Here is a 17,371-nt window from a genome sequence, read left to right as displayed (position 1 = left end):
TCTTCCCGGGGGGATCTCGAGGCGTTCCCAGGCCAGCCGGGAGACATAGTCTTCCCCGTGGAAGACGGTCGGACGTGCCCTAAACACCTCTCTAGGGAGGCGTTCGGGTGGCATCCTGACCAGATGCCCGAACCACCTCATCTGGCTCCTCTCCATGTGGAGGTGCAGCGGCTTTACTTTGAGCTCCCCCTGGATGACAGAGCTTCTCACCCTATCTGTAAGGGAGAGCCCCGCCACCCGGCGGAGGAAACTCATTTCGGCCTCTTGTACCCGTGATCTTGTCCTTTAGGTCCTAACCCAAAGCTCGTGACCATAGGTGAGGATGGGAACGTGGATCGACCGGTAAATTGAGAGCTTTGCCTTCCGGCTCAGCTCCTTCTTCACCACGACGGATCGATACAGCGTCCGCATTACTGAAGACGCCGCACCGATCCGCCTGTCGATCTCACGATCCACTCTTCCCTCACTCGTGAACAAGACTCCCAGGTACTTGAACGCCTCCACTTGGGGCAGGGTCTCCTCCGCAACCCGGAGATGGCACTCCTCCCTTTTCCGGGCGAGAACCATGGACTCGGACTTGGAGGTGCTGATTCTCATCCCAGTCGCTTCACACTCGGCTGCGAACCGATATAGTGACAGCTGAAGATCCTGGCCAGATGAAGCCATCAGGACCACATCATTTACAAAAAGCAGAGACCTAATCCTGCAGCCACCAAACCGGATCCCCTCAACGCCCTGACTGCGTCTAGAAATTCTGTCCATAAAAGTTATGAACAGAATGGGTGACAAAGGGCAGCCTTGGCGGAGTCCAACCCTCACTGGAAACGTGTCCGACTTACTGCCGGCAACGCGGACCAAGCTCTGACACTGATCGTACAGGGAGCGGACCGCCACAATCAGACAGTCCGATACCCCATACTCTCAACACTCCCAACAGGACTTCCCGAGGGACACGGTCGAATGCCTTCTCCAAATTTCCTCGCTCCTAAATATTCCAAAGTCAACTTTATTATAATAAAATGGAAGATTTTGGGAACAACAGCAACCCAGCCGCCAAGCGGTAGGCCACGGGAACTGACAGAGAGGCGTCAGCGGATGCTGAATCGCATAGTGCAAAGACTTTCTGCACAGTCCGTTGCTACAGAGCTCCAAACGTCATGTGACCTTCCAATTAGCCCACGTACAGTACGCAGAGAGCTTCAGCTGCATCTAAGCCAAACATCACCAAGTCCAATGCAACACGTGGGATCCATGGTGGATCTAACATAATATTGTGAGAGTCCAGTCTGTAGTGGATCTAACATAATAGTGTGAGTCCAGTCCATAGTGGATCTAACATAATAGTGTGAGAGTCCAGTCCATAGTGGATCTAACATAATAGTGGGAGTCCAGTCCATAGTGGATCTAACATAATAGTGTGAGAGTCCAGTTCATAGTGGATCTAACATAATAGTGAGAGTCCAGTCCATAGTGGGGCCAGCAGGAGACCATCCCGAGCGGAGACGGGTCAACAGCGCAGAGATGTCCCCAACCGATGCAAAGGCGGGCGGTCCGCCCCGGGTCCCGATTCTGGACAGCCAGCACTTCATCCATGGCCACCGGGTACATATATATCGGTGTATGTATATACCGATATATTGACCTCCATTTGGAGGTAAATATATCGTTGAGCAAATTTTGTTGTCGGCCCAGGCCTAGATACGAGCAAAACATGTAACTATGCAATAGAATAGAACCCTGTTCTCTATCAGAACAATATTTGTCCAGTGATCTCAAGAATTATCTGTCGTCCGCGTTCCCAGATATCTTGAACTATCTGGTGCTCCAGACGTCATTCTACATGACAAAACGGACGCAAACTTGGAAAATAACGGAGGTCCGCAACTTCTTTGTGTGTGGCCGGGTCAAGAAAATTGGTATTAAGACTACGGGATGAATCGTACATTGTTTTTGCTTGTGTAAGGTTGCATTTTATGATTTTAACTTTGCATCTTGCGAGGATGCGATTTTGTAAACAAACTCCCGAGTAGAACTCGATAGCCTTGATTCACTCTTGTACATTTTTCCATTAGGTTAACCACTCAGAGATCATCAGAGAAACCAAAAATTTAAATACAAATAATATCAAGATAATACTTTAATGGGACATACTAAACGTTAAAAGTATATCAAACAAACCTTTAATGAAGTGATCACTGCAAATTAGTGTGTTCTTCGACTCTGCTCCTTAGTGGACAGCACCTTTTTAGCTCTTATTTCCAAAATTGTGTCCACTACTGAATTGGGGTCTTATGGCCGCTTATGTGGACACTTATACTGCCATCTGGTGGTGTCAGAAGAGTATAACATACAATGGAATTTGGAGGGAAAAAAAGTGTAAAAATAAGAATTAGCATGTCACTAAACATGAAGTACACGTTTGTGTACTTATGGACTAAGTACATCATATCAAAATATGATTCTTCGTTTTTATTCTAATTAGGGTCCAATGAGCCCAAATAGCAAAGAGAAATTAAAAAAGCATGTAAACAAACAGCTTGGGCCTTAAGAGGCTACTGTTTGTATTCGACAGACACTTTTTTTGTCGTCGTTTCAAACAATCATGACATCTTTTCGCTCTCCTTGATTACCTCCGCAGAAACTTTAATCCTTTTGGCAATTCAAACGGTTCCAACAGCTTAAAACAATGCAAGCATAGGACATTTTTCTTTGGGTAAGGGAAATTGACGCTCAGAACACTTTTTGAAAACAGACGTTCGCTTGACGTCAGGTAAATAGAAATAATATTACTTCTTTGATTCCTGTGTGTCAATAAATTTTGAATTTTTGAGTGTGCTAAGGCAGCATTAAAAATGTTTTATTTATTGGGCGGGATAATAATATTAGGAAAGAATAATAACCAAAATTCACTTATTTGCACAAGTTCAGCTGGACATTTTTATATTTTTGTCAGAATAATTGTATATAAGTTATCACACAACTTGTTTGCTTGCAGTTCAGGTTGCCCTGCGGCCTGTGGTTACTATCCACTGGTGCTTACAAAGCTGTCTTTGAGCGGACAGCTTGTAAATCTCCACTGTGTGCGATGTAATGCGCCGTAGAGGTGTCGGTTTCTCAGATCTGGACAGCCACGGGAAGGGCCTTATCAGGACCTGAAATCTACGCGCAGAGAGGGGGCAAACCTGACACCGCTCCAAGCACCTTTTTGTATTAACTGTTTATGACCCAGTGCAGCGGCTGCATAATGAGACCCCTCCCCTTGGAAGCAGCTGCAGCTATGTAATCAGGGAATGCCCAAATAAATGGGGAGGCGTGGAACTTTTTGAGGGTGCAGGTCCACATGCTCTCCTCATGAGCTAAATTGAATCCTGTCTCTGTTTGATTCCTTGCTTCTTGTCCTGTTTAATAGATAGTTCGTGTTTGAACCTGACAGTTTTTATTAATGCTTGTTTTTTAACAATTTTTTTTACGGATATTCCTTGTTTTATTGCTGCTGCTTTTCTTGTCAATTTGGTTTGTTTAGCTGTGTATTTTATAACCTTGTCTGTACTTATTTTAGATTTATTTGTTTAATTCATAAAAAAAAAAATGTGTACAGCACTTTGGGTCAGTAGTCGCTGTTTTTATGATGGTATATAAATAATTAAACCTTTACTTTGAAGAAATGAAAACTATCGAGGAGATTAGAGCAGATATTACACTCATTTGCTTGGTTACTTATAACACAAAGCGAAATGTTCCCTAAGTATTTTAGCATATATGATTCAGTGTTTCCCATAAACTGACAAGATACTTGTGGCGGTGGGGGCATGGCTATGGGCGTGGTCACCATGACATCATCGAGTAATTTGCATAATTTACTACAATGATATGATTTTCTCTAAAAAGGCTCAAAAAATTTATACTTACTAATTAATAATAACAGTTTTGTTTTAAACGTCCATCCATCCATCCATTTTACAATATAATTACAACACTTTATGTACATATTTATATACATATTTGAACAATAAGTTATTCACTGAAATATACTTATTAATTGTGGTTCTTCCAAAAAATACATCTTATGAAATATAAAAGCTAAAATGTCTCTTAAAGCTCTGCCCCTTTAATTAGTGCATACTAAATCATTTAACTTTAGCCTACTACTACAACCATATTATTTACCAGCAACATAAAGTGAAACAGAGGCAGAGGTGTCCTGCCACAGTCAGTAACAAATAAACAGAAAACAGTTGTGGTCAAATACAAATAAGGCAACAAGAGAAGTATCCTACACTTCTCTTTTGTAAGGTAAATCTGAACAGCCTATATGGGCATCTACATCAACTATATGATTTGCCTGAGAAGCTGGACAGGACCAAAAAAAAAAAAATTAAATTGTTTTATTTTATTTGTGGCGGACGTAATTCTTTTGTGGCGGGCCGCCACAAATAAATGAATGTGTGGGAAACACTGATTGACCTATTAGTTTTAGTATATTCATCATAGGAAAAAAAAAGTGGCTCCAACATCCTTCAATTTTTTTGTATGCGGTAAAAAAAGCTTGTTTACTTTTGTTTTCTTCAGCGGATAAAACATCAGCATAACGGAGTCCCATGAGACTCCCGATTGGTCCATCAGTTGCCGTATGCAAAGAGAGTGGGGCAGATGACGTAATCATTCGGCCTTAGGATGCAGCGAGACGCACACTCTCCACTTGAGTCACGTTTTTACACCGGGCAAAATGACACCCAAGCAATAGCAGCACAAATATCCTCTGCTGCAATTTTTTAATAAATAAATCCAGAGGTACACCACCAGCAGAAAACGTTAAAAAAAAAAAAAAGGAACTCCACCAGGTCGTCGTGCCTTATTTTGAGTTTGTTGGTGTTTTCCTGTGTGTAGTGCTTTCTGTTATTTTGGTGGTCTTTCATGTTTTGTTGGTGTTTTCCTGTAGCGGTTTCCTGTCTTCCTTTTGAGCGCTATTCCGCGCACCTGGTTTGTGTTAGCAAGCAAAGCTATTTACGTTGTTGCTATCTTTCTTTGTGTGGACATTGTTGATTGTCATGTGATGTACGGATGTACTTTGTGGACGCCGTAAGTTTTTGCTGTCGTCCAGCATTCTGTTTCTGTTTCCTTTTGTAGCCAGTTCAGTTTTACTTTCGTTTTGCACAGCCACTGCCTTTTCCTTTTCCCTTTTTGTTCATTTTTGGTTTAAGCCAGTGGTTCTTAACCTGGGTTCGATCGAACCCTAGGGGTTCGGTGAGTCGGGCTCAGGGGTTCGGCGGAGGTCAAGACACACCCGACTCGTCGTGTAAATACAAACTTCTCCCTATCGGCGTATTACGGATACGGCAACAGCTGACTGGTTTGCAGGTGTGTAATTTGTTGTGAGTTTATGCGCTGTGTTGGTTTTGTTGTTTGAACAAGGTGATGTTCATGCACGGTTCATTTTGTGCACCAGTAAAAAAACATGGTAACACTTTAGTATGGGGAACATATTTACCATTAATTAGTTGCTTATTAACATGCAAATTAGTAACATATTGGCTCTTGACTAGTCATCATTAAGTACTTATTAATGCATTATTCAGCATGTCCTTATTATAACTCTAACCCTGACCCTAACCCTAACCAAAAAACTCAAAATTAAGTCTTTATTACTTAGAATATGTTCCCCTAGTGTCCAAATAACTCTAAATTAAGTCTTTGTTACTTAGAATATGTTCCTTATACTAAAGTGTTACCAAAAACATATAACTTTGTCTTGAATTTGAAAAAAAATATATTTTTATTTTTCACTAAAGAAGGGTTCGGTGAATGCGCATATGAAACTAGTGGGGTTCTGTACCTCCAACAAGGTTAAGAACCACTGGTTTAAGCACTACATACCTTTTTACCTGCACATGTTATATTAGGATCACAACAAACAATCCTCGTCTCACTTGATAAATTCCGACTTTTACGATGAACTACCCGCTGCCACCTACTGACATGGAGTATTGCGTGGTTACCCTGCCGAGTTTTACACAGCACAGACACTAAGCAACGGCACATTATTTGCAGATTATAATTATTGATTTGCCATCCATCCATCCATCCATCTTCTTCCGCTTATCCAAGATTATTGATTTGCAAAAAAAATAAATTTGGACCAATTAGGTGAAGTTGCATAATGGTTGAAAAACACTGCTCTGCTGTATGCAATTAATGTCTGTATGGTTGTGTCCCAGGGCTGCTGATTGGAAGCTGGACACTCCTGACTGGTCGGGACGCATGCGGGTGGTGGCGAAGGGAAAAGTGGCCTACGTGAAACTTGAGGACAAAATGTCAGGTGAGAGAGAACTAGGCATGGCCTAAAAATCTTTATTGTGCCATATAGCAAAATAGAACGCCCTAGAATTGGCCTTGGTTCTGCTACGTGATGAGCTCACCCTGATTCATTATCCATGCACTCTCACACACATTTATTATTTACTCTCGTTTAATGGGCTCGGCACTCACATCGAGTAAACTTTCAGTTGCCATACCCGTCAAGGCGGAACAACCCAGGTGGACAAAAGCATGAGAGACGGGCGACCGTTTTAGAGATTGCTTCGACCTTTATATACCCCGGTTCTCTCTCTCCAGAGCTAGTGTCAGAATTGTTTGTATTTACTATTTGTAGAATAAATGGTTAAATTTCAATTCTAGTCACCTCTTATCTTTTTGGAAAACCTTAGAACTGGATCTAGGTCAGTAGTGTCCAAAGTGCGGCCCGGGGGCCATTTGCGGCCCGCAGCTAATTGTTTACCGGCCCGCCACACATTCTGGAAATACTATTGTAAAAATAAAAAAGAACATTAATAAAAGTGGAATGAGGTGAAATCTAACGAGAAAAAGTTGCAATGTTGACACAAAAGCTGCCATGCAGGCTGTTTTTTTTTCTTTTGTCTTTGTTCATTTTTCTTTTTTTGCCATTGCTCAAAAAAAAAAAATTGACAAAAAATCCATGTTATAATGAATTATTTTCAGGGCTCCAATTACTTCAAATATTTCACTTTAAAATGTTTTATGTGGTAAATATTGCATATATTGTGTAGTAGCCATATAAAAACATCAAAGTTTTCTTTGACAAAAGCGCATAAAACAAACAAAATAATAGTTCCAGCATAAAATCGACAGATATATCTGAAGTTGATCTCGTAACTTAAGTGTTGAAAGTAAAAGAAAAACCTAATAAAAATGTATCACTTTATGAGTGGGGCACCTTTTGGATCCCAAATATATTTAGTGATTTTTTATTTATCTTTTCACTGTGATTACTCAAAAATATGAAATAATTAAAATCAACGGTGTCCTGCATTATTGATCTTTTAGGGCTCTAATTACTAAATACTGCATATTTCAGTTTTACTATAAAAAACTAAGTTGTTTTTGACAAAAAAGCCATAAAACTTTTTTTTTTATTTGTATTACTTTATATCAACTTGAAGTTGATATAGAGATTTACTGTAAGCGTTAAATTAAAAAAAATAATAATAATCTGACTTATTTTTAACATTTTAATGACAGAGACCCTTTATGGTCCCCGGGACCCATAAAGGTAAAATAAATAAAAAATACATATATTTTGTTATGGTTTGAAAATGAAAAATATAAAAATGGCCCCCACATGCTTTAATTTTTCCGTGTGCGGCCCTCAGTGGAAAAAGTTTGGAAACCCCTGATCTAGGTGGACTCTGCCCTCCTAAAGGGAGGGAAGGGGTTCCTAATATCATTGTAAAAATATTTGGTATGTGATAAGGCTGCAGCTAACGATTATTTTTCTATCGATTAATCTATAGATTATTTTTTTCGATTAATCTATAGATTATTTCTCCTTTTACCGATTATTTTTTATTTAATTTAAAATGAAGATGAAAAAATAAATGTAGGCCAGTTTTTTCAAAAAGCATGGCTTTTATTTACAAAAAAAAAAGAATGGCCACTCAGTCAACATTGACAACAACATGACAAAATATTCTGTAACAATGTAAACATTTAAAACTTTTAACATTTAACAAAATTAAAAGTAGCTTATTTGCTTTTTAATGTGCAAATATAAAAGTAAACATCCAGTGCAAATCTTAATATTCTGCAATAGTATAAGCATTTCAAAAGTAAAAGTATTGCTTATTTTGCTTTAAAATGTGCAAAAATAAAGATAAACATCCAATACAAAAAAGTGCAAAACGAAATATTCTGTAACAACAGTGTAAACATTTCAACAAAAGTGAAAGTATTGCTTATTTGCTAAAATGTGCAAAAATAAAGATAAACATCCAATACAAAAAAGTGCCAATCTAAATATTCTGGAGCACTGTAAACATTAAGTATTGCTTTTAAAATGTGCAAAATAAACATCCAGTCCAACACAGTACACAATAACCAATTCTACTCATTCCAGTGAGTGTCTAACAGTTGTAATGAAGAAAGGTTAGCATGTCTACATGCTCTGGTTCTTTTCTTGTTTACAATATTCCCAGCAGCTGAAAATAGGCGCTCAGAAGGGGTCGATGTGGCTGGAACTGAGAGCTAATTAGCCTTCACCTCAAGCCAGGACTGCGAGCGAGCTGAGCTGCAGTTTAAGTTTCTAGAAGGTCAACGGGCTCATAGTGATGTTACTAGTAGTTGACTGGGAGGTGTTTATTATCATTTGGGGAGAGTCCGCTGCCTGATGCTCACCTGCTAAACACCTATCTGCTCCACGCTGAAGCCCTGACTACGCACTGCTGATTGGCTGGTAACGTTTTGAATATGCACTGCTGATTGGCTGATAATGCTTTGTGTGTACCAATCAGATGGTTGTGTGGGTGGGACAATGCTGCGTGCTGAGACAGGCAGAAGGAGCAAAGCAGCTTGTTAAGACTTTAGCAGCTAAAGTTAGCTTTAGCTTAGAAACTCGTTCGGTACACCCCCGTACCGAACCGAAAGCCCCGTACCGAAACGGTTCAATACAAAACCCGTACCGTTACACCCCTAGCAGATACAAACGACACATTCATGTTTTTGTGTAATGATGACAACGTATGCTAACGCGGACGATTGACTAGTTGATGGTTTTCTTTTCAAATGTTCGTTCATAGCCGTTGTGCTGCTATGATAGGCCATTTCCGCTCGACACAGCGTGCATACAACAACATTATTAGGCCGTGTATTGAAATACTCCCACACTTTTGATGACTTTTGGCGTGCTTTTTCCCCCCTCCCTCGCACAGTCTGCTTTGCGCTCCGCCATGACGGTAGTGTGGCGTAAATATGCGACGCGTCGACGCACAAAAACGGCATCGACTTATTTACGTAACCGATGACACCGAGTACGTCGACGCGTCGTTTCAGCCTTAGTATGTGAATGATAATATACTGTAACTAAAGATGTCCGATAATGGCTTTTTTTCCGATATTCCGATATTGTCCAACTCTTTATCAACCGATACCGATATATACAGTTGTGGAATTTACACATTATTATGCCTACTTTTGTTGTGATGCCCTGCTGGATGCATTAAACAATGTAACAAGGTTTTCCAAAATAAATCAACTCAAGTTATGGAAAAAAGTGCCAACATAGCACTGCCATATTTATTATTGAAGTCACAAAATGCATTATTTTTTTTAACATGCCTCAAAACAGCTTGGAATTTGGGACATGCTCTCCCTGAGATAATCCTGATACCCACTACAACTATGGAAAATACTACACTTTGACATTCACAAAGTGCATTATTTTTATTTTTTTTTAAACATGCCTCAAAACAACAGCTACAAAAACAATGAAGGCGCACAGCTTCAGTCCAGAGTATACTAGAGTAATAAAGTAAACAATAACATAGTCCTCCTTTAGTGCAAGACTGCCTGGCATACTGTATAACAGGGAATTATAAACTGGGCTCACATCCATCTTCCGCTTGTATTCATCGTGTATCTCCTTATGATTCTTGAAGTGCTGGGAGATCTAATTGCTCGTATTAAAGGAAGACGTCTTGGTTCCTCCTCGCATAACCAACTTTTTGCAGTCATTGCAAATTGCCAGTTTTTTATCTGTCAGACACACTTTAAAATAATCCCAAACCATAGACATGGTGTCGTTAGTCAGTCACAGAGCGAGCTCGCTTGTTAGCCACGGCTACAGCACCGGCAACAACACACTCTTGTTGTTGTTATGCTGCGCTCGCGGCGGTTTGATGAGGTCATCAAGCGTCGCCAGTAAACCTCTCATGCTGCAGTCGTGCTGTGTGTGGGAGAGGGAAGACGCAACTGCTCTGTACTGCTCCCTACGTCCGTGTTTTACCGGATATGTACCGCTCCGTACAGCGGTGTTTTAAAAAGTCATTCATTTTACTTTTTCTAACCGATACCGATAATTTCCGATATTACATTTTAAACATTTATCGGCCGATATTATCGGCCATCTCTAATTATTAGTCATACCAATGCTCCATCCATCCATTTTCCTACCGCTTGTCCCGTCCGGGGTCGCGGAGGGAGCTGGAGCCTATCTCGGCTGCATTCGGGCGGAAGGCAGGGTACACCCTGGACAAGTCGCCAACTCATCGGTGGGCCAACATAAATAGACAGACAACATTCACACTCACATTAATACCCTAGGGCAGGGGTGCCCATTATGTTAGTCAAGTCAAGTCAAGTCAACTTTATTTATATAGCACATTTTCAACAACTTTTTAGATTGCACCAAAGTGCTTTACAGGTTAAAAAAGCATGGAGCAAAAAAAAAACAAAAAAAAAAAAACAACTAAGCAAAACAAAAAAAACAAACAAAGAACATAAACAATGAGTGTGCTAAACAAGATAATGCAAATGCAATACGGTAAAAGGTGTCGAATAAAAAGTTTTAAAAATTTGCAGAATAAAAAAATAATAATAATAATAAAAGTGCTACAAATTGAAAAATACAACTAAAGCGAAGGGGTGGGAGGGGGGGGGACTAGAAATGGTGGCCTAGTGGGCGGACTCAGCTCGGGTCAAAGGCCAGCGAGAAGAGGTAGGTCTTAAGGAGGGTTTTGAAGACCCCCAGGCTCCGGGCTGACCTAATGTGGAGGGGAAGGCTGTTCCAGAGCTTAGGGGCGGCAACGGAAAAGGCTCTGTCCCCTCTGGTCTTTAGCCTGGATCTGGGGACCGCCAAAAGCATTTGGTCAGCTGACCTCAAGGCTCTAGACAAGGTATGGTGATGCAGCAGCTCGGTCAAGTATTGTGGGGCCAGACCATTTAGGGATTTAAAAACAACATGTTAAACGCAAGCTACCGGTGGATCGTAGTGGGTGTGTCAGTCGATCGCTAGCCAGGCATGGAAAAAAATGAGTGATCATCAATATTCACTATGACGTCACTTTCGTCACTTGATTGACATTCACGGCACCCGAGGGTCTTGTGAGATGACGCTGGCTGCAGCGACATCATTATTTAAAAAAAATGACAGACATTAAGGCGAGAAACACTTTTTATTTCAACAGACTCTCGCGCCGTACCTGCTGCCTAAACCCTGCACAGTTCCTGTCTTCACAATAAAAGCGCTGCTTCATCCTGCCTGCGCTAACAAAATAAGAGTCTCAGGAAGCCAGAGCGCACACAAGCTAGCACGCTACGGAGTTTGCCGTCAATTGTATTTCTTGTAAAGTGTATAAAAAGGAGTATGGAAGCTGGACAAATAAGATGGCAAAAAGCAACCACTTTCATGTGGTATTGGACAGAAAGGAGGACCACCTCCTGTGGGTTCTTCTGACACAAAGATCCTCTCTCGTGAGCCGGGTAGTCTGAGGTAACAAGTCTTTTTATTTTCATACAGCCGTCTGGTTTTGCTTTCCAGCAAAATTTCTCTCGGTCTCATGCGTCTGCTCACCAGCTACTCCAACCCCGTGTCTCGTGCCGGCTGCTGCTAATAAGGGCGACAGGTGACACCTGCCGCTGGCTTCTAGGCCGGTCCATACACACCCCGCTCCGCGGCAGGCCCGCAGACCACGCCCCCCTCCACACTACCAATGGTTCTGATTTAAATCATTTTGGGTTTTTTTGTATCCAGGGACTTATTCTCCGACTTTGTGAACAATTACAAAATCTATATCGGGATCATATGTATTGATCTAATCACCGTAGTCTTGACTATATACTGCCAATATACTTGGTATCGTTATTGCCAATATTTGTATGGATCCGCCCACTCCATTTGCATACAAAAGCTTTACCTTAGCGGTTAACATGGCTTACTGTATTGTACTCCCACTACGCCACACACTACACAGCACATACAATATTAAGCATATTTAGCTAATCCTGTAAGAAACTTGCATTATTTGCCGCCGTGGAGGTGAGGATTAATTCGCTGCTATCTTGCTCGCGTGTACACTGCATTGCTTTACAGCGTGGAGGGACGTTAGCCGCTCGCTCCTTGTCAGATTTGCAGTACACAGCTAGAATATGTCATTGACGTGCATTATCGCAATTGGACAGAAGTATTAAAAGCTATATGATTTGTATCGTACATTGTCTATACCCTACTGCCCCGTATTCATGTGGTGGCACCCTGCAGGAGAGCTGTTTGCCCAGGCGCCCGTGGATGAGTATCCTGGCATCACCGTGGAAACGGTGAGCGACTCGAGCCGCTACTTTGTGCTCCGCATCCAGGATGATAACGGTGGGTGTGTAGTGTTCTGTTGTTGTTGTTGCTTGAGCATCTTTAACACCCTTTCTCTTCGCAGGCCGCAGTGCCTTCATTGGCATCGGGTTTGGGGACCGAGGGGATGCCTTTGACTTCAATGTTGCACTGCAGGACCACTTCAAGTATGTCAACTATTGTAGTTCTAAACACATACTTGGGCTTTACTCGGCTCCTTTGGATGTGTTTGTGTTTTGATGACTTTGGTGTCTTCAGGTGGGTCAAACAGGAAGATGAGTTCAGCAAACAGGCCCAGGCTCCAGACTCTACTCCTAAACTAGACCTGGGCTTCAAAGAGGGACAAACCATCACACTCAATATCGGGGTAACAACAATGGCGGCACCTTGGAAATGAATACTACTTTTGTCCCATTTCACAACTATTCCCACATATGGCGAGAACGTTTATTTATTCAATCTGCAGATTAGGGCTCATTTTTTCAAAAATATGTCATTAAAATAATATAGAGTATACTATTGCTGAAAACTATCTAACTATATAAATGTTTTATATCTGTCTATCGATCATTTTTGGTATTTCATGACCTATCGAAAATGGGGAGAAAAATAATTTTAAAGGGGAACTGCACTTTTTTGGGATTTTTTTACCTATCGCTCACAATCATTATGAGAGACAAGAACTTTTTTTTTAGGACCCTAAAGATGATAAACGCTTGAAAGGCTAATTAATGACAGTCAGCGTTATAGCCTTCAAAACCCTCCAACATTTTATTTACACACTGCAAGTATATATATATAATGTAGTAACAGACACATTCATAACTGTGTAATATGTTCAATATTTACCCATCCATCCATCCATTTTCTACCGCTTATTCCCTTCGGGGTCGCGGGGGGCGCTGGAGCCTATCTCAGCTACAATCGGGCGGAAGGCGGGGTACGCCCTGGACAAGTCGCCACCTCATCGCAGCAATATTTACCCTATTTTGGTAATTTTGATCATTTCCGGAATTTCTTTCCACGGCACATTTATTTCCGTTTCCATAGCAGTGCACTTCCAGCAGCAAATTTGTGTTCCTACTCCTGAAAACAAACATGAGTGTCTTCTAATCATGGCAGACTTGGTAACAGACAACAAAGACGACTATTTTTGGACAAATAAGGATTCATAACCTTATCTTTTTGAAGCTAAATATACTGAGGATGAATTGCAGCCTGTAGAAGCCGGCACGAAAGAAGGGTGAGACGTGGGAGAAGACAGAAGGAGGTCGGCGTGACATAAATGTGGAACTTGGAGTCGAGCTATGCCTACATAAATGGAGCGCTTACCCAAATAAACCGGAAAAAATTCTAATATACAGATACTGTAATATGATTGGTCATGTTTTTCAGTCAGTACAGATTGGTGCCCTATCGCATTCTATTGTGCAGTACAAACTCAAAAGCTATTCAGCTGCTAACGAAAAAGCTAGCTTATCTCTTCCGTAGCTAGTTTACGGCTAATGCATTAGCATGCCGTTTAATGGCGATGTGTTAGTACGCTAGAAAAAGAGTTAATTAGTGTTTGCTCTTACAATAACAATGTTACTACAGCTTGGTTATTATATAGGTTACGGAACGTAAAGGAAGTATTTGTTGACGATTTTTACATTTACATGTTAGAATGCCGAAAAAATGTTTTTTCTTGTCTCATAATGACTGAGTAATAGGCAAAATTCCCATAAAAAAGTGCAGTTCCCCTTTAAAAATGTAAACATTTATATTTCAAATGTAACCTTGCTCTGATTATAATCCCCCCAGCTATTGTTGTGTCTGACCAGTCTTCCTCTCAGGGAATACAAGTGCAAGAGCAAACAGGTGAAATGTAACGAGGAAAAGTTGCAATGTTGACTCTAATAACACCAAGCTGCTGTAAAGGCACATTTTTTTTCTTTAAAACTGTCATTGCTCAAAAAATAATAGTGAATCAAAATCAATTTTATTCAAGGCTTCAATTATTTCACATCAATATTCCACTTTGAATTTTCTTTTTTTGGGGGGGAATATTTCATATTTTGTGTTTTTGTTATAAAAAACAAAACAAAGGGCGTAACACAAAAACCAACAACAAAAAAAACCTTTTTAACCAACGGATAGATCTGAAGTTAATAGAGATTAAAGTGTTGAAGTAAAAAAAAAAAGTGTACGTGTGTATATATACGTGTGTGTGTATATATAAATATATATATATAGTTTTGAAAAATATCCCATTAATATATATATATATATATATGCATATATACACAAACACACACACACGTATGCATATATATATATATACATACATACACACACACACACACACATATATATGTATGTGTATGCATATGTATATATATGCATACATATATATATGTATGCATATATGTATGCATATATATATGCATATATATATATGCATTTATATATATATATGCATATATGCACACATATATATATATGCATATATATATATATGCATATATGTATATATATATATATATATGCATATATATATATATGCATATATATATGTATATATATGCATATATATATATATATATATGCATATGTATATATGCATATATATATATATGCATATATATATATGCATATATATATATATATGCATATATATATATATATATGTATGCATATATATACATATGCATACATATATATATATATATGTGTATATATATGTATATATATATATATATATATATATATATATATATATATATATATATATATATATATATATATATATATATATATGTATATATATATATATATGTATATATATATATTTATATATATATATGTGTGTATATATATATATATATTAATGAGATATTTTTCAAAACTGTTGTTGCGCAAAAAATATGTTTTTGTGAATTACTGACTTATTAAGGCCTTAATGCACATCAGATATCCATTTAGGACATTTTGAAGGGATAATTGCATATAGTCTGTTTTTGCCATTAAAAATAGTTTTCTTTAAAAAAAAATTAAAAAAAGGTGCATAAAACATTAAAACAACTTCATATTGACAGATTACAGATCTGAAGTTGATCTAAAGATTTAAGCATTGGAAAAAAAAATATATATATATATATATCAATAATTTATTCGGGTTCCCAGGACCAAACTAGAGGATCCCTAAAAGTTGAAAAAATCTATAAATTGTATTTGTTCTGAAAATGAAAAATATCAAAATGGCAACAGCATGCTGTAGTTTTCCAGTGTGTGGCCGTCAGTGTAAGTCACGTTAGAGGTGATTACAGACATCTAGCACCACCTGTTGTTTTGCTGTGAAGCTTTTCTTTGTTCAAGTCAAATTTGAAGGAGCTCCCGCTGATCTTTGCTTTCCTTTTTATCTTTTTTATGGGCCCCAGCCAGCCTTTTGTCCCATCTACCTGTCATACTTCATACAAATAGACACATGTAGCTGCCATATTGTACATGTGTTACATATTGTGTTCTGCCAAGTTACACAATATAATCCGATGTAATTTCTTCCAGCAATCCAAAAAAAAGGACCGGCCTCGTCCACAGAGTTCTGGTGGTTTTGGAATCCTTCCACCTCCACCTGGAGGCAAGCTAGCCCCGCCCCCTTCTTCATCCAGATCTAATAACCACAACGTGGAGCAGACACCTGCAGGAGGAAATGACACAGGTGAGTAATTGGAAGCCTGTATTTGTCTCCTTTCCTGTCAGGAGTGTATTTAGTGGACTGTTGACTCACCACACGTCAGCTTTTTCTTTGATTAATAACTACAGTAGCCAGATCTCTACTGTTGAAGGAGAAGCTTCTAGAAGCAACACCTAATACACACGTGTTTGCAAAGAAACATTTTAGCCCAGCTGTTGGCCACATTTACTGTTGTAAACTGTGTACATAATGTAGACAGTGTACACAAAGTACACAGTGTCGCTCGCTACTTGTCCCATGTTTTCTCAAAAATAATGTGAAAAAAAAACTTCAAGCCTTTTGCAGCTGTTAACTGACATGTACTATTTATGTTTGCAGCACTTTTACTGCAAATGTTACTTATCGGCCTTCTTGACGACTAATAATCGTATCCGTGTCTGAGAAGCAGCCAATGAGATGTCAAGTTTGCAGTCACGTGACCAAGCAGCAAAAAGACATAATATGGACATAATATTTATATAATATGGACATAATATTTATATAATATAGACATACTATGGATATAATATGGACTTAATATGTATATGATATGGACATATTATGGATATAATATGGACATAATATTTATATAATACGGACATAATATAGACATACTATGGACATAACATTGATATGTTATGGACATAAGGACATAATATGAACCCAATATTGATATCATTTGGATATAGTGAGGACATACTGTAATATTGATATAATATGGACCTAATATTGATATAATATGGATATAACATGGACATAATATGGATATAATAAGGACATATTGATATAATATGGACATAAGGACATAATATTGATACAATATGGATATAACATGGACATAATATGGATATAATAAAGACATATTGATATAATATGGACATAAGGACATAATGCAGCCACCGCTGCTGCCCACAGCGCCCCTCACCTCCCAGGCGGTGGAACAAGGGGATGGGTCAAATTCAGAGAGTAATTTCACCACACTTAGTGTGTGTGACTATCAGTGGTACTTTAACTTTAATATTGAT

At 39.1% G+C, this 17,371-nt stretch overlaps 1 protein-coding gene across 4 annotated transcripts in view; it reads left to right on the top strand.

The window, feature by feature from the left end:
* The window catches only part of LOC133659804 (adaptin ear-binding coat-associated protein 1-like), a 31,599-nt gene that overhangs the window by 717 nt on the left and 13,511 nt on the right, over positions 1–17,371 (top strand). For all 4 annotated transcript variants that reach the window (XM_062062563.1, XM_062062565.1, XM_062062566.1 and 1 more), the window contains exons 2-6: positions 6,216–6,316; positions 12,548–12,652; positions 12,717–12,798; positions 12,890–12,998; positions 16,178–16,331. In XM_062062563.1, the coding sequence (XP_061918547.1) occupies positions 6,216–6,316; positions 12,548–12,652; positions 12,717–12,798; positions 12,890–12,998; positions 16,178–16,331 (551 nt within the window). The remainder of the gene's footprint in view (positions 1–6,215; positions 6,317–12,547; positions 12,653–12,716; positions 12,799–12,889; positions 12,999–16,177; positions 16,332–17,371) is intronic.

The sequence above is a fragment of the Entelurus aequoreus genome, linkage group LG11, assembly GCF_033978785.1.
Source record: "Entelurus aequoreus isolate RoL-2023_Sb linkage group LG11, RoL_Eaeq_v1.1, whole genome shotgun sequence".
NCBI lineage: Eukaryota > Metazoa > Chordata > Actinopteri > Syngnathiformes > Syngnathidae > Entelurus > Entelurus aequoreus.
Note: the sequence above shows the minus strand (reverse complement) of the source record. Positions and strands in the feature narration are given on the sequence as shown.